The 24301-nt window shown below is 40.8% G+C and overlaps 1 protein-coding gene and 1 pseudogene across 6 annotated transcripts in view; both read left to right on the forward strand.

Moving 5' to 3' along the window:
• The first annotated feature begins 2947 nt into the window (after positions 1-2947).
• LOC140496230 (large ribosomal subunit protein eL31-like) lies at positions 2948-3264 on the forward strand (annotated as a pseudogene).
• A 6734-nt stretch (positions 3265-9998) lies between these two features.
• The window catches only part of nutf2 (nuclear transport factor 2), a 45811-nt gene continuing 31508 nt past the window's right edge, over positions 9999-24301 (forward strand). For 2 of the 6 annotated variants that reach the window (XM_072547459.1, XM_072547454.1), the window contains exons 1-2: positions 9999-10118; positions 22297-22417. In XM_072547459.1, the coding sequence (XP_072403560.1) occupies positions 22319-22417 (99 nt within the window). In that variant the 5' untranslated portion in view covers positions 9999-10118; positions 22297-22318. Of the gene's footprint in view, positions 10125-10326; positions 10488-15580; positions 15730-19545; positions 19665-22296; positions 22418-24301 lie in introns of those variants that run through there. The other 4 variants (XM_072547455.1, XM_072547457.1, XM_072547458.1 and 1 more) reach the window with 4 other exon arrangements.

Below are 24301 nucleotides of genomic sequence, written 5' to 3' on the forward strand. Positions count from 1 at the left end.
CGAGTACACTGGATACAGTAAAAACTATGGTCCCTAATAATATCATAGTTGAAATTTTGAAGATTGTGCCCTTCCAAATTGAAGTTGTTCTAATACAGATGCAACACAGGCATCTAACTGACAAGAGAATGTCCTTCTGAAAATTTAAAGCTTAAAGAAAAACGTATTTATGAAATAGAATGTTAATAGTAAATGATTGTTAACAGCATAAAAACTGAGAAAGGAGGAGCAAGTGGAACAAATTGTGAGGGTGACCAATGCATGAGGATTATGAATAGTGGTGAAGGAGAGATGGAGATGTATAATTGGTGCAATTGGAGATCTGAAAGGATAAAATGGTTCCCTCTGGTCAGAGCAAAGAAAACAATACAAGGCTCTGCATGCGCGTGTTTATAAATGTGTGTTGGGGGCAGGTGGAAGTAGAATATATGAAAATATTCAGACAAGGTTATGCTCTGAAGTTGTGGAATTCAACATTAAATCCTACAGCCTGTAAAGTGCCTAAGTAGAAAATGAGGTGTCGCTCCTCCATCTTGCATTGTGCTTCACGGGAACACAGTAGCAGGCCCAGAACAGAAATGTTAGCCGGAGGACAAGATGGTTCACTGAATTGGCAAGAAATTGGGGTCATTCTTACAGACAGAGCAGAAGTATACTGCAAGTGTTTTCTTGGTCTGCATTCATCTTGCCAATATAAAGGAGACCACATTGTGAACAGCCAATACACTTCTCTCAATCTAGTCTCCTGCAAGTAAAACCCTGCTTTGCCTCGAAAGTGTATTTGGGATCTTGGACAGTAAGGAAGGAGGAGGTGAGTGGGCAAGTGTTGCATGTTCTGTGATGGCATTGGAAGGTGCCATGGTTTGGGGGGGGGGGGGGGGGGGGGGGGCGTGGTTAGGAATTATTAGGAACGGTGGTGTAGTGGGTCAGGGTGAGTTGTTCCTACAGAATGCTTACAGTGGAGAGGATAGGAAGCTATGTTTGGTAGTGGTATCCTTAAAGAGGTGGTATAAATGGTAGAGGCTAAACTTTTGAAACCTAAGCTCTTTCAACAACAACTTCCGAACCTCTAAATTCCAATAAGAAGAACAACATTGAATGGGACGACCACCACCTCAAAGTTCCTCTTGAAGTAATACACAAAATTGATTTGTAATTATATTACAATACCTTGATTGTCACTTGCTCAAAATCCTGCCCCAACAGCAATGTTGTTTTATAGATGCTACATGGACTTTCTCAAGGGCATTTTTGAATAGGCACTGTCATGTCAGTGATTCCCATATTCCACAAACAAATAAAATAATGCACAATATTTTATTTAAATTTCATTTCCCTGTCACATGAACTCCCTCTTCACATGAACTAACCCTTCTCCTTCAAACCTATTTTCAACCAACCCCTCTTCAAAAAAATCTTATACTTGTTAACTACTGCCTCATCTCCAATCTTCCTTTACTATCCAAGGTCCTTGGCTTCATTGTTGCCTCCCAAATCTGCCATTTTTCAATTCTTAATTTCCTCCAATCAGGTTTCCACCCCACCACACTATTAAAACAGTCCTGTTCAAAATTACACATCACATGCAATATAACTGCTACATACAATATAACTGTTACTGCTATAACTATCCCTTGTCATCTTTCCTGACTTGTCTGTAGCTTCTAACATGGTTGAACATGGCATCTTCCTCCAGCATCTCCTGACTATTGTCAAGTTTTGCAGGACTGGCATGGCATGGTTACATTCTGATTTAACCAACCATAGCCAGAAAATCTTCGGCAAAAACTTCTCTTTTGATTCCTGTACACTACTAAAAGTATCAAAAGATGTATTTTTGGCTACCTTCAATTCCCCATTGACATGCTTTTTCTCGGTGACACATATGCTGACAGCCAGCGTCACCTCACCACCATCTCTCACAAGCTGCCACCATCACTGATTTTCACTCTGCTTGTATTAAATGGATATGTAAAAATTCTTTTCTAGTGAATTATTGGATGGACTGAAGAGTTGTTATTGGATCCTTATCAAAAAACATTATGTTGTCTATCCAGGACTCCATTCCTTGTTCTGGCAACTGTTCAAGGCTGAATCAGGTCATTTAGTATGGCGCTTACCTGAGGTGTACTCAGAATACATATCCATCATCACCAACATGACCATTTGCATCTCTGTCACTGTTATGAACCCATCTGATGTTATTGGTGGAACCTGGCTTGATAAATCATATCTTGATTTGTTTTAGTTTTAATGAAATTACTTCTTGCTGAAACACAAGTATGCAATGCTGTAGATATTGTTTCAACAATAAAATGGAAGTTTATTCAAAAAGATAAAATAATCCAAATGATTTACTTACAATACAAATGCAAAGATTTTAAGCACATAGAAAAATCCCATTAAATTTAAAATACTCCTTCAAAAGAAAACAAAACAGTTTTTGTTTAGTACCCAAAATACTCCACTGGTACAGTAGCCAAAGCACACTACTTATAATACCCATACCAGTGTCCCTGTATGTAACACCTTGATAAGTTTAGGTCATTTGTGATTTTAGCTTTCAGATTAGAACTGCAAATATCTTCTTCCTGGAATTATCGTACACCTGAGCTTCATTGTACTCAGCTTTTAGTAACCACTTTGGAGTTTTGGCCCAATACTTCTGGTCTGGGACTTAACTAATACTTCCTTCTCAGGAACACTATTCTAATTAGCCGTCTTATTTCAAAAACTTCATAGGATTGTCCGACTCAAAAGTCAAAAGTTAAGCGTAAAGTCGCGCTCAGCTGGATATCTCCCTTAGCCAGTACCTATGGCCATACTCATCAGAAGATGTCTGATCATGGAAGCTCAGCAGGATCAGGGCAGTTTAATACTTGGATGGCAGACTGCCTGAGAATACCAGATGCAGTAGGCTTTTTCTTTCTGATATTTTCCTGACAAGATGATTCCTGCTAAGAAAGTTGAAGAGAAAAAGAAGGGTTGTTCTGTTATCAACCAGCTGGTTATGAGGGAATATACAATAAATATCTACAAGCATTTCCATGCCATGGTTTGGAAGAGATATACTTCTCTGGAGATCCATAAGTTATAGTAAAGGAAATGAGTACTCCCAGTATGCTGATTGATAATGGTGTCATCAAGGCTGTTTGCATTAAAGGCATAATGCTTTTCTTCAGAAAACACAATGAAAATGAGGACTCTCCGAACAAATTTCCGACATTGGTAACCTATGTTCCTGTTACATCATACAATGATTGAAGTTGATGAAAATTAAACTATAAATGTTTTGTTAAACAAACTGTTAGAAGTGAGAAAATGAACATTTCCTTAAAGCTTAAAAAAAGTTCCTAAATTGTTGAATAAAATTTGAGGCCCCATAATTTATCAGTTGAACAGCAAAAGAACCTAAAATTAATGGAAGTCCATTACTGGTGCTCAAAACCCATTAATTTTAAAGCCAGGCTTCAAAAACAGTTTTAAAGGACACACTTAAATGCTTACAAGTTAATAATTAACTTCAGCCACACAAAAGAATAGACCAGTTATTAATTCAAAAATCAGAAACCCAAGCTCCCACAATGTACATCACAACCTATCTCACCACTTCCTTAATGCTCACTAGCCTTCATTGCCACCTATCTGTCAGGTGGATTTTCAAATTCTGGTTTTTGTTTTCAATCCTCTCTGCCTTGGTCTCAGTTTCTGGGGACTCTTACAATTCTTTGAGATCTGTCTTCCTCAGTTCTTGTGGAGTTCAGATTTTATTGACTGCACCATTATCTTCATTTTCTCAGCGGCAGTTGCAGTGGGAGGACAGACAGTGAGGACAAGAGGCCCGATGGGAAGGCAGGAGTAAAGTTTAAAAACTTACCTCGTGTATAAGCAGAGCGCACACTGAGCAGGAGTGAACACGAGACTGCTGGGTAAGTGAGGCTTTATAGTTGGGTGGTTGCTTTCTCTGAAACACGACCTCAGTAGTGTCTGCCGCCCATCCTCCTCCTCCTCCTCTAACCAAAGAAAAAGATTCTGTGTGCTGCATTGATGAGGTGGCAAGTCATTTTTTTCCCCTCTCTTTTAGTTTTCAGTAGGCTTATCGGGAATTTAGAATAGTGGGAATGGAGGTTAGAGCAGTTGAATGTTCCTCCTGCAGAATGTGTCCCTGCTGCCTGCATCTTCAGAAAGTGCACCCAACTCCAGCTCCTTGAAAACCACGTTAGGGAACTGGAGCTGGATGAACATTGGATCATTCGGGAGGCAGGGTGTGTTATTGAGAGGAGTTACAGGGAGGTAATCATACCTCAGGTAAAAAAAGAAGGTAAATGGGTTACCGTCGGGGGTGGAAAGGGAACTGGCAGGCAGTGCAGGGATCCCCTCAGCAAGTTTTGGATACTTTTGGGGAGGGGGGGGAGGGGAGTACTTACCAGGAGTAAGCAATAGGGCACAGGTCTCTGGCACAGAGTGCTGGCACCACCGCCCCCCCCCCCCCCCCCCCCCCCCCCCCCGCCCAGGGATGCGTACTCAGCCCCCTACAATACTCACTGTATACCCATGACTGCATCGCCAAATACCAGACTAATGCCATTTACAAGTTTGCTGATGACACCACTATAGTCGGTCAAATATCAGATGGCGATGAAACAGACTACAGACAGGAGGTGGAAGACCTGGAAAATGGTACACTGAGAACAATCTAGCTGTCAATGCCAGCAAAACCAAGGAACTCATTATTGACTTTCGGTGGGATGTTACTCATGCCCCCCTACACATTAACAGCACAGAGGTGGAACGAGTGGAGAGTGTCAAGCTCCTGGGAGTGGTCATCCACAACAAGCTTTCTTGGACTCTTCATGTGAACACACTGGTTACAAAGGCCCAACAATATCTCTTCTTCCTCAGACAGCGGAAGTTTGGCATGATGGCAAATACCCTTGCCAACTTTTATAAGTGCACCATCGAGCGCATTCTGTCTGGATGTATCACCACCTGGTACGACAACTGTACCATTCAAGGTCAGAGGCGGTTACAGAGTGTGGTGAACTCAGCCCGGACAATCACAAAGGCCAACCTCCCATCTATAGAATCCATTTACCAGGCTTGTTGTCAAGAAAAGGCCACCAGCATTCTCAAAGATCCATCCCACCCTGGCAATGTTTTCCATCGGTAGAGGTTGTACATGCTCCAGCTGGTTTCAAAACAGTTTCTACCCTACTGTTGTTAGAATACTGAATGGACTCACAAACTCTTAAAATTTGCCTGTGTTTGTGTTTTTGCCGCTGTTTACCTATTATTTACGATCTATGCTACTTAACTCTGTGAACTGCCTGTATTGCTCGCAAGACAAAGCTTTTCACTGTGCCTTAGTACATGTGACAATAAATTCAATTCAATTCAATTCAGTTCAGTTCAGTATGTAGTAGGTTACAGATGGACATAGATAAGCTGCAGAGTTGCGCTGAGAGGTGGCAAATGGAGTTTAATGCAGAAAAGTGTGAGGTGATTCACTTCGGAAGGAGGAACAGGAGTGCAGAGTACTGGGCAAATGGTAAGATTCTACGTAGTGTAGATGAGCAGAGAGATCTTGGTGTCCATGTACATAGATCCTTCAAACTTGCCACCCAGGTTGACAGGCATAGGTGTGTTAGTTTTTATTACTAAAGGGAATGAGTTTCGGAACCATGAGGCCATGCTGTAGCTGTACAAAACTCTGTTGTGGTCGCATTTTGAGAATTGTCTGCAGTACTGGTCACCGCATTATATGAACAATGTGGAAGCTTTGGAAAGGGTTCAGAGGTGATTTACTTGGATGTTGCCTGGTATGGGAGGAAGGTCTTATGAGAAAAGGTTGAGGGACTTGAGGCTGTTATTAGAGAGGAGGAGGTTGAGGGGTGACTTAATTGAGACTTATAAGATAATCAGAGGGTCAACCTAAACCTATGCCCTCTAGTTCTGGACTCCCCCACCCCAGGGAAAAAGACTTTGTCTATTTATCCTATCCATGCCCCTCATAATTTTGTAAACCTCTATAAGGTTACCCTCAGCCTTCGACGCTCCAGGGAAAACATCCCCAGCCTATTCCGCCTCTCCCTATTGCTCAACTCGTCCAATCCTGACAACATCCTTGTAAATCTTTTCTGAATCCTTTCAAGTTTCACAACATCTTTCCGACATGAAGGAGACCAGAACTGCATGCAATATTCCAATTGGCCTAACCAATGTTCTGTACAGTCGCAACATGACCTCCCAACTTCTGTACTCAATACTCTGACCAATAATGATAGCATACCAAGCGCCTTCTTCACTATCCTAACTACCTGCGACTCCACTTTCAAGGAGCTATGAACCTGCACTCCAAGGTCTCTTTGTTCAGCAACACTCCCTAGGACCTTACCATTAAGTGTATAAGTCCTGCTTAGAGTTGCTTTCCCATAATGCAGCACCTCGCATTTATCTGAATTAAACTCCATCTGCCACTTCTCAGCCCATTGACCCATCTGGTCCAGATCCTATTGTAATCTAAGGTGACCCTCTTCGCTTAATTTAAAACTAGCAACACAAAAGATTTTTCTAGTGCAGTAATCTGTAAAGGTTTGAGTGCCCAAGGACTATATAAAGTAAATATTAACAGCTCTATTTCTTAAAATATAACAGAGAATAATTAACTAACAACTATTTACTACTCCTTACTCTAAACTATCTGTTACTTTCCCTCCTATAATACTAGTCCGATAAAACTCCCAATTACAATTTACAAGACTTCTTATCTCAAAATCAGGCAACTTTCATTCTTCTATTCGGATCTTCCTGTGTCTTCTTTTCTTCTTAGGAATTTCTGCGGCACAGGAAAATGATCGAAAAGGTACCTTTTTTAGAGTCTTATTTTTCAGGTAGTCTGTTTACATGCTGGGCTTGTCAGTTCTCCTCTCAACTGTTCAATTTTCCCTGGTCTTATACCCCAGAGCATCAGGTTGTGTCATTGGCTTTTAAGATTGTCAATATATTCAATTCAAACTTGATTGGAATTTGGTAATTTTCGTGGTATAATTTAAACTGATTGGCCGAATTCAAATTTGTTTTGTCTCCAGACAATGAGCTAATCGAGTTACATTGTTGCCTTATTGAGAACACTTGGTGCTGTGTCCAGTAGTTCTGCTGCTTTTAACTCTCTTAAAATACACCCACATCTTCACAACACAAGTTGGGGAACAGCATCATTAGGTTGGGATAATCTGTTGGGTTTTCAGATAGGTTAAACTATTCTATATTCTGTTCTCTTTTGTTTGTGTTTCATTTAGTAATTTAGCAAATAAATTCTGTTATGTTTAAAACTAAGTGTTTGGGCCAGCTACATCACTCTTGGAATATCCACCTTACACCTGCTTAGGGTCCGGGCTACTTTCTTGAAATGTTTTGAGGGGGTTTGGCCTGGTCCATAATACAGAGAACTGTGGACCAGTGAGCATGACGTCAATGGTCGGTAAATTCATGGAGGGGGTCTGAGGGACAGGATTTACATGTATTTGAAAAAGCAAGAACTGGTAAGGGATTGTCAACATAGCTTTGTGCATGGGAAATTGTGTCTCACTAACTTGTTTTTTGAAGTGACAAACAAGATTGATGAACGCAGAGCGGTGGATGTTGTCCATACAAACTTCAGTCAGGTGATCAACAAGGTTCTGCATGGTAGGCTGGTTAGCTAAGTTAAACAACATGCAATCCATGGAGAGCTAGCCATTTGGATACAAAATTGGCTGGAAGGTGGGAGCTAGAGGGTGGTGGTGGAGTTTCGGTTTTCAAACTGGAGGCCTGTGACCAACGATGGGCCCTAAGGATCGGTGCTGGGTCCACTGCTTTTTGTCATTTATATAAATGATTTGGATGTGAATAAGTTACCAGATGATACCAAAATTATTGGTAAAGTGGTTAATAAAGAAGGCTACCTTAGAGTACAAATGGGCCTAAGAGTGCAGGTGCAGTTTAATTTAGATAAATACGAGGCGTTGAATTTTGGTAAGGCAAATAAAGGCAGGACTTATACACGATGCTAGGGTCCTGGGGAACTTTGTCGAACAAACAGACCTTCTGGTGCAGTTTTATAGTTCCTTGTAAGTGGAGTCATGGGTAGACAGTGTAGTGAAGGTGGTTTGGTATGCTTGCCTTTATTACTCAGAACATTAAGTGTAGGGATTGGGGTGTCACGTTGTGGCTGGACAGGACATTGGTTAGGCCGCTTTTTGAATACTCTATTCAATCCTGGTCTCCCTGCTCTCAGAAAGAAGTTGTGAAACTTGAAAGGGTTCAGAAAAGATTGACAAGATGTTGCCAGGGTTGGAGGGCTTGAGTTATAGGGATAGGCTGAATAGGCTGGGGCTATTTTCACTGGAGCATTGGAGCCTGAGGATAAACCAGGCTGATCTTACAGAGGGACATGAATACAGTGAATCCAAAACTAGCAGACAAAGGATGAAGGCAAGACAGGAAAGATTTTAAAGTGATCTAAGTGGCAAAAGGGTAGTGTTTGTATGGAATGAGCTGCTGGAGGAAGTGGTGGAGGCTGGTAAATTACAATTTAAAAGGCAACTGGATAGATATATGAATAGGAAAGGTTTAGAGGGATATGGGCCAAATGCTGGCAAATGGGACTATATTAATTTAAGATATCTGGTCGGCATGGATGAGTTGAACCAAAGGATCTGATTGCATATTACACAATACTATGTGTTCAGCTACCTCAATACAACCTCTCTCCCCTCCTTTAAAACCTAACACTTTGGAAAAAAGAGTTTGGTCATCTGCCAAATATTTTCTTCTTTGGTTCATTGAACATGTTTGAATGATAAGGCTTGTTGAAGCACTTTGGGATGTCTAACTTCATCGTCAGGAAGACTTCAGGTTGTGAAAGCCTCAATATAAATTTCCTTCTTTTCAGATTGAAGGCTTTATTGACTCATCTCAGATTTTTTGGCCAATATAAGCATTCAACCCAGTAGCGAAATACATCAGTTGGACTAAGACTGCACTGACATCATTTATCATGCATAAATATTTACTTGATATTACAGCAACATAATTTAATATAGGTTTTTAAAAAGTTTCCTATACAATTTTCTTCCCACCTCCCTTCAATGAGTTCTGATTTTTAACTTGTGAGTTAAAGATGTCCATTATTCTTCTCTATCTTACTTATTCTTCACCTCATGATAGTAGGTTGTTCAAACTAGGCCAATTCCATTCCACAATTGGAATACGGATTATGTATATTAATCTAATAAAAGCCACATTCAAAATTACCAACTTGCTATATATGTATGATTCAAGCAGCAGTTTGCTGTCGAAACATAATTGACTTCAAAGAAATTGAAACCAACGAAGTCATGTTTTGGAGAAGACTGGTCTGAGGGATATTTCAAGAGCTCTCAAATCCTACATGATGCAACTGGTCGTACACTGGGTTACTCGGATGAGCAGCTCTGAATTTAAGTACATGGAACAGTAGAGCTTTCATTTGTTTTTAAGGTTAATCAATTGAAATGGAGGAAAATAATTCAAAACTGCTTTTTAATCACGTGAAAATAGAAAAAATACAACCGAAATTTAGGATTAAAGTGTTCGCCTACAAAAACAAAATATTTAGCTACTAGAAGCCTGTAACTACTAACGCAAATCCTATCCCTAGTTTGACTTATGAGACTAGAAATTGTTGGGAAAGGAGAAATTCAGAGGGCTCAAAAAATAGCTAAAAACAAGATCAATTCTGCATAACTACAAACACCTTTTTTATAAAACATAGAAGGTTGAAACGCAAGCATTACCCAATCTAACACTTGCACCATCCGAATTTATCCCTACTTCCTTCCGAACGCTCCCACATACGTACACCTGTATTGTACTATGGATATTGTAGTTCCCTCATTCACCCACTTTCAACACTGAACTTTTGATAGAACTACAGGTACCGTAGTGCATTGCGCTGCCACTCGCCAGGAGCATGCGTCCTACCTCAGCTGTAAGGGGTGCCTCCTACTTCCCCCACCACCCCACACGCAGGGGCTGGGAGGGGCCTGGTGCCGTTGGTCGCCATACTGCGATCGGCCGGAGTTTCGGGCGCTGCGGGGGTAAGTGTATGTTTCCCCCCTTCTCTTCATTAACTCGCTTAAGCGTTGCGTTGGTCTGGCTCTGAAATGGCGGCGAAGCGGGGGAGGGTCCGGAATGAGAGTCGTGCAGGCGGGTTTATTGGGCGCGGTGCGCACATGACAATGCGGTGTGAGGCGGCCGACGTGCCTGCTCGAGGGGGTGGGGGTTCGGGCCTGGCCAAGGGGCTGGTGCTGGAGCTGGAGCTGGAAATGGAAGAAAAAGGCAGCGATATTTTTAGGCTTAACAATGGCGGCATAGACCTGGGTCGGGAATCTACACGCAGTGATCTATTCCCAGAATCGAGTTGTGAGAAAGACAAGCGGGCGACCAGTAACAGGCTGCTGCTGGCGGTAATGACGCTGCGCTTTTCGCTGTTAAGATTTGAATTTTTTTTTGAAAGAACCGGACGAACGTGAGCCGTCAACCTCGCGCCACCCTTGTGGGTCCATCAGAGCGAGAAAGTGATTTAAAGTTTCCCCGTTTAAGCCTCAGTTCACTTCAGTCCTCAATTTACCAATCCTTCACATTGGAATACCCGCTCTTTCCTCTGTCGAAGAGACCAATTTAGACTATTTTATCTACTTACCAGGTTTGGCGGGACTGTCGGATCCTTCAGTCTCATTACCAATCCCTAGTTCTCTTCAGCAACCCCTCCCCGTTAAAGGCTGCTGTTGGTTAGACCAATTAAAAACTAATACTGATTAGTCTGCAGATTTCTTTTTTATTGCAAGAGCTTTGGTTTTTCTTCTCTCAGGAGAAAGTGAGGACCGGAGATCAGAGTGGAAGAGTGTTGCTGGAAAAGCACAGCTGGTCAGGCAGCATTGAGGAGCAGGAGAGTCGACGTTACGGGCATAAGCCCTTCATTAGGAATGATGGTCCTCGGGTGCTGCCTGAACGGCAGTGTTTTTCCAGCACGACATTCTTTGGCTTTTTCCTCCCCCTCAGTGCGATCCCATTGCTGCAAGAAGTTCGTCAGCTGGCGAAGAATTTTCACCTTCTCATGTCGGATCAAACGATCGTGTTTATGTTTCGTTTTATTTTAAAATACTATGCATTGAATGTACTTTAATGCTGAGGGTTTTATCCGCGTTTTGTTGTTCCGGTTATCGACACTTCACCTGAAGTCGACAGTAAACTTGGAGAAATGAAGCATGTTTGAATATCTGTAGTTGCACCCCTTGATCTTCGGAAGTTTTATGCCGCTCAATCTGTCACTTTTTTCAGGGTTGTTTGTTGGAGGACAACCGTCAAGACAATAAACAATTTCCGGAGAACAACAATAACTTATCCATTTTGATCTTAGTGTAAATGATACTTGATAAGTTGAAAAATAATTTAACTAAATTAGTTCATTGAAGCAACTTTTATTTGGCTGCCACTTTTTTCCTCAGTACTCAAAACTATGACAAAATCAAATGAGGGCATTATCAGTGAACTTAACCAATTAGCTTTACATTTTGTTTCAAATTAGAATATTATCTCCCATCAACTACTTTCTGTATAGGCAGTCACATGTAGAAACAAAGATTTTTGTCTTCATGTGAAATTTTTTTCTGATATTTATCATAAGTTTTCCTTTTAGCAGTTTTATCACTGTACACATTTTGCTCTAGTATCTACTACATTAAAATTTGTAACTGGGAGGTTAATACTTTGGGGGCATGGGTTAATTTTGCATGGCATGTGCATAAGGCTGAGATATCAAAGATGAAAAAGGATGCATACAAGGTCAGAAATTAGAGTTGGAGTAGATAGTCAGCTTCAGCAAATTTGAAACAGAGTTTGGAGCTCATGTACATAAATGCTTGCACTGACCCTCTGTGAGGAAACTTGTCCCGTTTTCAAATTCTGTGTAATGTTAAGTGAAAAACCTTTTTGGATGGATTCTGCAATTAGAGATAATAGTATTTCCCTATTCACCATCGTGGCTGGCATTTGTTTCCCATCTCTAATTGACCTGCAGTAACAGGAATGCTTGGAGTTGGAGCTCCCATGAAGCTGCTGGACTGCTGTATAGCTTGCAGCAGTGAGTGTGTGACAGTCCCCACCTCAGGGATTCACTTATTCTGGTCCAAGATGGCAACAGAGGATGCTCCAGCCAGAGTTCCTCCGTTCCATCTTACCTTATCTTTTCGTCCTCTTTTCAAGCTTCTAATTTTTCAGACTTACTCAGAGGGGAATGGAGGTGGTAACTCCAGACCGGAGGCTGGCGCTGGGAGACTTGTGTGGGGAGACAAGTCCTAACTGGAGGCCCCACTGCGGGGAAGCAAGGTCTCAAGTTTTGATGCCTGGCGTGGTCTGGAGACTTTGCCTGATACAGTCTGGAGGTTAGGTGCTGGTGTGGACCTTGTAAAATGGACTGCATTTCATATCTTTTTTTTTTCGTATGCTGGACTTTTATTATTCTTTCAAGTTTGTACCAAACCCTAGTATCCATACCTAGTATCTTATACCTGAGATGGCAATATAAGTGGTGACGTTGCATACCTTTCACTGCATTCATTTGAGTGCATGTGACAACAAAGGTAATTGTAATTCTAATTCTAAGCATGGGTGAGAGAGGAAAGATATGAGGGAGTCCTAAGGGGCACCTTTTCCATGCAGAAGGTGGCATGTGTATGGAATGAGCTGCCAGAGGAAATGGAGGCTAGTACAATTGCAACATTTAAAAGGCATCTGGGTGGGTATATGAAAAGGAAGGGTTTGGAGGGATATGGGCTGGTTCCTGGCAGGTGAGACTAGATTGGGTTGGGTTATATGGTCGGCATGGGCGCGTTGGGGACTGAAGGGTCTGTTTCTGTGCTGTATATCTCTCTGACTTAATAACAGGTTATTTAATTTGACCTAATTCAGACTGGAGTAGTAACTGAAAAGTACAAAGATGTGCTGGATGAGTTGTATTGAATAATCAGTTCAGTGAGGAAGAAAGTGGTGTTGGATCTAGATTTGAAGAATTAAGTACAACATGTATCAATGGGAAAGCATTCGCGAAGCAGTAATCATTAGGTGTAGAATAGAACATTACAGTGCAGTTCAGGCCCTTCGGCCCTCGATGATGTACTGACTGTGAAACCAACCTGAAGCCCATCAAACCTACACTTCCATTTTTATTCATGTGTATCCAATGACCGTTTAAATGCTCTTAAAGTTGGTCAGTCTACTACTGAGTAAAGAAACTATGTCTGATATCTGACTTGTATCTTTACCCCCCAATTTAAAGCTATGCCCCATCATGCTAGCCATCACCATCCTTGGAAAAAGGCTGTCATTGTCCACCCTATCTAACCCTCTGATTATCTTACATGTCTCAATTAAGTCACCTCTCAACCTTCTGAAGTCCAATAAAAACAGCCTCAAGTCCCTCAGCCTTTCCTCATAAGACCTTCCTTCCATACCAGGCAACATCCTAGTAAATCTCCTCTGAATCCTTTCCAAAGCTTCCACATCCTTCCCATAATACGGTGACCAAAAGTGTATGCAATACTCCAAGTGCAGAGTTTTATACAGCTGCAGCATGACCTCATGGTTCTGAAACTTGATCCCTCTACTAATAAAAGTTAACCCATCATATGCCGCCTTAAAACCCTATCAACCTGGGTGGCAACTTTCAGTGATCTATGTACATGGACACAGAGGTCGCTCTACTCATCTACACTACCAAGAATCTTCGCATTAGCCCAGTACTCTGCACTGCTGTTGCTCCTTCCAAAGTGAATCACCTCACGGTTTTCTGCATTAAACTCTATTTGCCACACCTCAGCCCATCTCTGTCCCTCTGTAACCTACAACATCCTTCTGTACTATCCACAACTTTACCGACCTTAGTGTAATCTGCAAATTTACTAACCCATCCTTCTCCGTCCTCATCCTGGTCGTTTAGAAAAATGACAAACAGCAGTGGACCCAAAGCAGATCCTTGTGGTACACCATTTGTAACTGAACTCCAGGATGAGCATTTCCTGATGAAGGGCTTTTGCCCGAAATGTCGATTTTCCTGCTCCTCGGATGCTGCCTGACCTGTGCATTTCCAGTACCACTCTGATCTAAACCCCAATTTCCCATCATACAGTCACCCCTGTCCAGCTGGCCAGTTTCTGACTGAAAGTGTGAAAACAACTTCAATCCCATGCCTCTGTATTTTGTGCAATAACCTACCATGGGGAACCTTATCAAATGCCTTACTGAAATCTGTAATTTATAGGAAAGGATAAAGTTTCATTAAACTTAAAAAAAATACTTAGCAGAAGGAGGTCTAACTTTGCATTGAAAAAGGAACTGGCTCAGGTGAATTGAAATCAAAATTTGATGGGAAAATCATTAATTGAACAATAGCAATCCTTCAGAGGGGCTTGAGTTCAGACACAACGACATCTCCGTGAGGAAGAAAAACACAAGTCCCTGGTTTTTGCAGATATAGAGGTATAAATGAAATAGAAGAAGGGACTTGTGACAAGCCTAAGCTGCTTAATGCAATAGACAACCAAGCTGAATATTGAATTAAAGGGCTGATCAATAAACAGGGAACAAATATAGAGAGAGTGGAATGGAATTGATTGAAATACTCCCCTAAAGAACAGGGATAGTGGCTGAATGGCTGCCTCCTATGCTGTGGTTCTTGTAGCCATATTGTAGATTCAGTATTGGGTCTTTTGCTGTACTGATATACAATGGTGACTTGATACAAAAGTCTAAACATGCCACTCCAAATTAAAAAAATTAAACCGAATCACTGATAGTGGAAATCTGAAAAAATTGAAATTGCTGAAGAAACTCTGAGGTCTGGCATCTGTGAAGTGAAAGCAGAGTAAACATTTCAAGTCCAGTGCCTTGACCTTTCTGTTTTGTGTTAAATTGAACATGGGGTGGCTTTTTTTTTTAAGATTCCCTACAGTGTGGAAACAGGTTGTTTGGCCCAACCAGTGCACACCGACCCTCAGAGTAACCACCCAGAACCATTTCCCTCTAACTAATACACCTAACACTATGGGCAGTTAAGCATGGCCAATTCACCTGTGAAATCTTTGTGACTGTGGGAGGAAATCTGAGCATCTGGAAGAAATGCACGCAGACACTGGGAGAACGTGCAAACTCCACACAGTCACCTGAGACAGGAATTGAATCCGGGTCTCTGGTGCTGTAGGAAGCAGTGCTGCCAGGCAGAACATTTGGATACCAATAAAAAGGAATATGATAAAATTTGGACTGAAGTTTGGTGCTTCCTGAGCATTCACATTGTTAAATAACAATCAGGTCCTCCTTTTTGGTTGTTTATAATTACTGTGTAATATGTACTTGACGCATGCACTCTTTGGCTAGTATACACTATCTTATATTTGCCTGTTCTGTCACTAATTTAGCTTATCAAAACTTTTATGCTTCTCCCTTTATTTAGATGTTCGGCCCTCTTGCTGACTTCCTTGACATGTCACATGTGCCTTTGTAGGTAAAACATTTCACTGAACTAGAAAGTTATGGATGAAGTGTCGTACCAGAGACTTAAACACAGAGTCTTGGCTCGAAACTGTCAGAATAGAGGGAGTTCAGTCGTTTTCTTGCAAGTATCAGAATTTGGAATATTGCCCACAAGATCTGGTAAATTGAATCCAGCATTCAGAAAATATAACTGATAAATAATGGTCAATAATTAATGTAAATGTTTGTTGGGATAAATCAGACAAGTGAATATCTCTGGCCTGGTTGCTCCCTATGTTGGTCATCTTCTACAAATGTGCTTTGTCAATTCTGGCATCTCTCTTTTCATAATTCCACTGGTGTCTGCACCTCCATTCCCCAGATCCTGGGCTCTGGATTTCTATCCATAATCTTTTCTCTTGTCTACTCCCCTCTTCAAATGCCATATAACTGAGATTTCAATCACTTGTTCCATTATTTGGCTTCACGTCAGATTCTGTGAGATAATGTAGTTTGCAGACTGGGGCCTTGAGTATTTCTGTAGTCCATAAAATAATGAAATGCAAGGCTGTAATGGAGTAAGGCCATCATGTGCAGTGCAGAGTCAGCTGGTTGTCACCATGGAGGGAAGCATGAAGGGATGGAGGCTGCAGTCTGAAGCAAATGTGCACCTGGCTAATCTTGAAGTAAAAGGCAATTGGTGTAAAGTCATGCAGATTAGAGAATTAAACATGGTCATAAAGGAAGAAGCAGCTTTGATTATTTAGCACTAATATCTGTCCTGGCAAAAGAAGAAGGAGCTGTTTCTTTGACATTAGATCCACCTTTTAAAAAGATAGACAATATGCAAAAAGATGAAAAGTACTGGTGATGAAGCATGACAGAAGTAGTGGGAAAGATCTTGACTCAGAAGGTTAGGAAGCAAAATCTATATGAGCTGAGATTAGGAAAAACGACAACCAGAAAATACTGTTGGGATTAATTTATAGGCTTCCTCAACATTGTTGAACCAGAAGTATTTGGAATTTTCAGTAAAGGCATATACGTTGGACAAATCAACTTGGCAAAGATGATCTTGATGAATTTGCAAAGTTCCTTTGTGACTGTTTCCTAGTGAAATAATTGATGTAGCCAAAAAGAATAAAGTTCTGAAATGCCCCTCAATCCAATTTAGATCACGCTATGCATCTGAATATCTATACTGTATTACAATCAGTGGTCTAAATGTTGAGTCCTCCAAGCTCCCTATGCTAAGGGGCATGGCATTTCTGAAGCTTGTGATGTCGCATTTCACATCATAGAAGGAGCTAGTGGATAAATTGAATGTGTTGAGTGAAACATAACTGGCATTGAAAGAAGCATTATTGAGAATACTTAATTTAAATTGTTGGATGAGGTTTTGCAGAGATATAACAATGAAGGTTGCATCCAAACTAGTCCACTGGGGAGCATGCTTTGCAGTCATGTGCAGGACACATCAGGTACAGGATTCTCAGGCTATAGTTTATAATTGCATAAAAATATAGCAAACATATTTTCACTTATTGATTCATATTTCTTTGGACTAATGTGCTAGCTTCATGATTCCTTAGCTCTTGGGCAATGAAATCCATGCAGGGGATCTGAAGATGAAGTGCTTTTAATATTTATTCAGACACAATTTTTTTAATGTACTGTACAAACATTTCAACTTGATTTTGAAGAGACTGAGCAAGTACTTTGCAGATCTGATAAAATCTATGGAGAGAGAAACGGCATGTTTTGTTCCAAGTAAATAGCTGTTCATGAGAACTGTTTAATCATCTTTGTCCTGTCATCTTGATTTGCTTTTTTAAATCTATCCCGTTGTTAATGAGAATCTTGGCTCTTCGTGAGTACCATATAATGGAATACTGTTCTGTATTCTTCCCTGAGTCTATTACTTTTGAGATCACTTCATCATGGAACAGGCTCTTTACTGTGGCACACTACCATGATACTATTTTAAACTAATTCCATCTGGTCCATATCCCTATGTTCTCTGGGTTTTCATGTATCTATCTAAATGCCTCATATCAGATCTGTGGCAATGCATTCCAGGCACCCATTACCGTGTGTGTTTGTATACTTGTATAATGTGTATATACTCATGTGTCGGTTGAATTTTGGAGAAGTTTTTTTTAAAGCTGAAATCAGGGTGACTAATACGTGAGGTGTTGTTTTTGAGGGGATGAAACTCATGCTTGGTATGAGTCAAAAAATGGACAAACAAGAGTCAGATATCTATATAAAATAAACAACAAAAGGAAAAAAATTATGTTTATCTACAAAATAACTCTCCATTCTGCCTGCCAAGGTAGAATGGTATAGTAGAACTAGGGTCGATATATACATGAGATATATGGGACATATAAGATTTTTGGCTGAGTAAGGGTTGGCTTATACATCGACCTATACATGATTTTATATGGTACTAACACATCTTCAAACTTTCTCCTTTGCCCTCTAGTATTTACCATTTTCACTCTGGGAAAGAGACCCTGACTATCCCCCATCATAAGTTTATATGGTTACATCAGGTTGCCCCTCAGCCTGTGCTCCAGCCCAAACAATCCAAGTTTGTCCATCCTCTCCTTACAGCTAATATGCTCCATTCGAGGCAACATTCTCATATACCTCTTTTGCACCCTCTCCAAAGCCTCCATTTTATTCCTATAGTGTGGTGCCTGTACTACACGCAGTACTCCAAATGTAGCTTGACTACTTCTATACCTCAGTGAAGGTGAGCATAATGTATTCCTTATTTACCACTTGTTTCTGCTTTCAGTGAGCTATGGATTTGGCTGACAAGAATTCTGTATATCAGTGATCCTAAGGGTCCAGGCATTTGTGGCATACTTGCCGTTTGCATTTGACCTCTCAAAATGCATAACCTCCGATTTGACTCCATCTGCCATTTCTCCGCCAAACTTTCCAGCCAGTGTTTATTCTGCTGCACCCTTGACAACTGTGCTCACTATCCATAACCACCAATTTCATGTAAACCTAATAAGGCCGCCTACATTTTTATCCAAATCATTTACATATAAATCTCAAACAATAGATTACAGAACACCATTGCTCATAGACCTTCAGTCAGAAAAGCACTTTTTCTTTAACAACTACTGTTTGGTCTTCTATGGTCAAGCCAATTTTGTATCCAACTTGCCAACTCACCGTGGATTCCATGTGATTTGGTCTGCTGGATAGGCCTGCCATGAGGCACCTTATCAGCCAAATTTGAGATACAATACCTCCCCTGCATAAAACCGTTCTGACTATCCCATATAAGTCTATTGTAAAAGTGCAAGTAAATCCTGTCCTTAGAAATCTTCTCCTTTTCCAGATTCTTTTCCTTACTACAAGTATAAAGCGCACTAGCCTATAATTTCCTGCATTATCCCTATTTCCCTTAAAGGAACAACAGTGGCTATTCTTCTCATCTGGGACCTTGCCTTTGGCTAAAGAGGATAAAAAAAGTCTCGCAAGACCTAGCAATTCCCTCCTTGTCCTCAGTATCTTGGAGTCAGGCCCCAGGGGCTTATCTACCTTTTTAATGTTTTTCAGGACAACAAATACCACCACCACAGTATTAACATGCCCTAGAGTATTATCAAACCCCTGTCTAAGCTTACCATCATTTATGTCTTTCTCCTTGATGAATGTCACTGACCTCACTGACTTCATTTGGCTACACACACATTTCCTATTTTTTTGTCTTTGAGTGGAACTACCCTTCCCCAAGTTACCCTATTGTTCCTAATATACAAATAAATTGCTGTGGGATTCTCCTTAATTCCACTTGCTAAGAGTACTTCATGGCCCCTTGTAGCCATCATTTGCTTAAGTACTTTTCTGTTTCTTTTGTACTTCGCAAAGGGTTTGTTTGATTTGTTTTTTAAACCTTTACATTTGCTTCCCTTTTTAACTAATGTCTTTTGTCATTCAAGGTTCCCAAATTTTGCCATCCTTATCTTTCATCCACACAGGAACACGTTGGTCCTGAACTTTGGTCAATAAAAACTGAAAGAACTGCGGATGCTGTAAATCTAGTTCTGACGAAGAGTCAAAATGTTAACTCTGATATCTCTCTACAGGTGCTCTCAGACCTCTTGATCTTTTTGAGTAACTTCTGTTATTGTTTCTGAACTTTGATTAGCTGATTTTTAAGAGACTCCACAGATCAGAAGTGGATTTACCTTCAAATAGCTGCTCAAAATCCAATCTTTCCACTTCTTGATCAGTATTGTTATAATTAGATCCCTCGTACCTCCATAGCACTTTCACCTGAAGACCATTCCTATCCTTTTCCATCACCATCACTTCCAAAATGCTCCCCCACTGAAACTTCAAACACCTAGCCAATACAAGCTCTAATATGCCCCTTCCCTCTTTGGATTAATCTCTGTAATGTTTTAAGAATCACTTAACATGTTCTGCCCAATGGCACTACGGGAGTCCCATGACTTGGGGAAATGAAAGTCACCCACTATCCTAACCCTGTTGTTTTTGTTTACATCTTTGCATTACTGCTGACATGACTGTTCCTCTAATTCCCATTGACGGCCGGGAGGCCTATAGTATCAGCCTGTCGTCATGATTAGATCTATCTTATTCCTAAATTCTACCTCTGCCTCACGATTAGCCCTCCGAAATGTCTAATTTAGTACAGTTGTGACATCTTCCTTACCGCTCTGCTAATGCTCTCTTACAACCTCTTCGGTCATGCAGAAGATACAGAAGCTTGAACACGCTCACCAACAGGTTCAAGAAGAGCTTCTTCCCAGCCGTTATTAGACTGATGAATGGGCACTCTAACTTCAAATTATGTTGATCTTGCTTTGTGCACCTCCTGTGTGGTGTAACCTGTATGCTTTGCTCTGTCTAAGAATCCTTTGATCTCTACGTCCTTGTTTGCTATGGTTTGCCTTATTACTCCATAAAACAAAGCTTTTCACTGAGGTATATGTGACTACAAAAAATCAATCAAATCAAATTTTCTGTATGCGACTCCTCCACCCCTTTTACATCCCCCTGTAACATGCCTGAAAGGTCTAAACCCTGGAAAGTTTAGATGGCAGTCCTGCCTGTCTCAACCAGTTCTCTGTAATGGCTAGCACATCATAGTCCCACATATGACTCCAAGCTCTAAGCACTTAAGTTGTACTCCTTGCATTAAAGTAAATATACTTCAGACCACGAGTTGCATCATGTTCATTAACCTGGCCTTGCCTGTTATTTGATTTAGCCCCATTCTTCAAACACTCCACATACTGACCTGCTGCTCTGGCTGCCATCCCCCAGCCATACTAACTTAAGCCTTGTAATTGGTGCTCCTCCAGTTTCGGTGCAACCTGTCTTTCTTGTACAGGTCCCATCAGTTTTGGGAGATACTTAAAATCCACATACCTGGAACCCTTACAGTATAAGGCATGGTTAAACAGCTCATGTATTATCTTCCTATTTCTGCCCTGATTTGGAGGTGCTGCTGTTGGACTTCGGTGAAGAGTCTGGTGGTAGAAAAGCACAGCAGGTCAGGCAGCATTCGACGGGCTGGCCTGTTTGCCGCCGATGATTTCTTCATTTCCAACAAAAATACCCCCCCCTCCCCCACCCCAATTGGGGTGGACAAGGTTTTAAAAAAAAATCAAATCCCTCAACACCAGGTTATAGTCCAACAGTTTTATTTGGACCAGTGCTTCCAAATAAACCTGTTGGACTAAACCTGTTGTGGTGTAATTATTTTTGACTTTATTTCTGGCCTCACTTATGTGTAGCATAGGGAGTTATCCTGCAGTAGTACATCTCAGCCTTATGTGGATGCTCCACAGTGAGGCCATCTGAAACTCTAGGCATTCCAGTCACCATGGACAGTGAGAGTGTCCTAATTTCCCACATGTTGCAGCAGGAGTATTCTTCAAGTTGAGGTCTCTTGCCACTTTTAATATTTTCAACTACAAACGATAATCTAGCAACCAATTACACAACCGTTCGCACTTCTCACACATTTCTCCTCTCGCTGTGTATTCCTAATAAGCTAAGATGACAAAAGTAAGCATTCTTTCTCTCGCTCTCTCTCCTGACACTACTTTGTCTCTAGAACTGAGCATCAGATTTTGAGTCTGTCACTTGTGGAGGTCTGTCTTTGGATTCAGCCTCATTCCCACTGCCACCAGTCTGACTGCTGCTGCCGCTCAGACTGACCCTGTTCCTCAGGTATTTATCTGATTGCTCCTGCCACTGCTCAGCCCTAGGTTTGCTTTGCTGTGTTGCACTGCTGCCGCTCTGAATCACCCCATTCCTCAGGTATTCATTCTTTACTGTTTTATCCATTGTTACCTTTTAATTGTCCGATTGTCTATTTTAATTTGTGATTCAAATTCGCGGGTCCACTCACCTGAAATGTTCCAGTGCAATTTCTTCTGCAATTTTAACTTTGTGGGATTTTCTCTTCCTCTTTGGGCTTGCCACTCTGATCGATAGGTATGTTTGTTTGTAGGTCGGCTGTTGATGGCGCTGAATTTTAGATTTTTTAATGGGTTGGCCAGTTGAGCAAAGTGGAGAGCACAGTTTGTCCAAAACTATCATAGCTAGAGGTTCAGCGTGTAAAAACCCTGGTCTGTTCCCACTTCATTTCGGTTCTTGGATTAAAAAAAAAGAAAGTGTAGTAATAAAGTGATTAATTTTAAATTAATAGAGTACTGAATCTTCGCTCTAATCTGGTTTCAGTGCCTGTGGCTAAGTTATCAGAATGAATGACAAACCTATCTGGGAGCAGATTGGAAGTGGCTTTGTTAATCATTACTATCAAGTTTTTGATGCAGACCGGGGCCAACTAGGATCTTTATATGTAAGTATGACCATTGTCTTATCGCCTTATTTTCGATAACTTTTTTAATGTGACAATTTTTAAGAGAAACTTTCTTAATATTTGTGCATGGATGTTGGGAAAATGTATTAAAATCAAAGAGACCCTACAGTGAAGAAAGAGACTATTTGGCCCATTGAATATCCCAGCCCCCTGCCCTGCCCTATCCCCTACCTTATGTTAACCATAGCTTATTCGCTGGCCGAAACATCTCTGGATGTTTAGGCAATTTAGCGTGGCCAATCCACCTAACCTTCTCCTCTTTTGGACTGTGGGAGGAAACTGGAGCACTTGGTAGAAACTCACATAAACATGGGGAGGACATGTAGGCTCCATAGACACTTGAGGCTGGAATTGAACCCAGGTCTCTGGCCCTGTGAGGGAGCACTGAGTTACCTTGCCACTATGTTGCTTTGACGTTATGAATTAATACTAATATTTGGTTTAATTGATGGAATTTATTTTTACGTGAACCCTCGTTCTAAAGAAGATATTTTCTGTTACTTTGACCACTCTTAATCTTTTATTTCCATAAGATGTAACAATATGTTTGTTTTTTTTTTAAAACATATATAGTCTACTCTTTATTCTAAGCAGTTTTGTACAAAATATTTTGGATTATACAACAAGCAAAATAATTTGTGGTGATTTAATGCTAAAATTGTCAAATAATTTAAATTGAGCAACTTAAACTAATGAGTAATTGTACCTTGGGGGAATAAGGTTATTTTGCTTATGCAGTAATAGGAAATATCACTGCTCTACTTGGACCCAATATATATTATGTATTATATACTTTATTCCATCTTGGAATGTTCTGTGTTGACTCTTAAGTGACAAGTGAAATAGCCACTTCCTACAGTTAGTGCCTCTTTCCAAAAAGAAAGGGTGTAACCACCCATTATCTCTATGCTTAATGTGATCTTGGCTGCAAGCATGATCATCCTTTAATTCTAATCTTTTCCATTGCACTTGTAATTCAAAATTGAATCATGTAGATTCATTAAATGAGGAATGAAACCATGAAATAGTGTATATTTGAAATGCTTAATGTGGTGAGTGAATTTATTCTTGCAGAGCCATAAACTCTTATGAATCTGCCATTTATATAAACACACAACTGTTGCATCACCGAATGCCATATGTTTTCAAGTATCATCATGTGGCTAGAACTTGATTGCCTGATCTCTGTGCTTAAACCAGAGCAATCTTCGAAGTTTTTGAGATAGACAGCACAGTAGCTCAGTTATGATTGCTGTCTCCGGAGGGCCAGGGACCTGCGATCGATTTCAGCCTCAGGTGTCTGTCTGTGAAGTTTGCCCATTCTCATTCTGTGTGGGTTTTCTCCAGGTGGTCTGGTTTCCTCCAACAGTCCAAAGATGTGCAAGTTAGATGGATTAGCCATGCTGAATTCTCTGTCGTGTCCAGGGATGTGAGTTAGCCGTGGTACATATGGGGATAGGGTGGGAGACTAGGTCTGAGTCTGTGTGGGATGCTCTTTGAAGGATTGGTGTGGGCATGGGCTGAATGGCCTCTTTCCACACTAGGGATTCTGTCATTATTTGATTCTATTTCAGGTATACAGAAAGCAAGTGTTTTATACATCTTTAAATTTTGAGTTTTTTTAAGTGTGCCAATGTTTTATCCTACTCTAAGATCAGACTAACCTACATACCATTCATTGTACTATCTTCCATCTGCCTATCCAAGAGTTGAAGTGTCCCTAATGTATCTGACATGACTACCACTGCGAGCAATGCATTCCACGCACTCACCACTGAGTAAAAAATCTACTTCTGAAATCTCCCCTAAACCTTCCTTCACTCACGTTGAAATTATGATCCCTTGTGATAAACCTTTTCACCA

The sequence above is a fragment of the Chiloscyllium punctatum genome, chromosome 26 (genome assembly GCF_047496795.1).
Source record: "Chiloscyllium punctatum isolate Juve2018m chromosome 26, sChiPun1.3, whole genome shotgun sequence".
Lineage (NCBI taxonomy): Eukaryota > Metazoa > Chordata > Chondrichthyes > Orectolobiformes > Hemiscylliidae > Chiloscyllium > Chiloscyllium punctatum.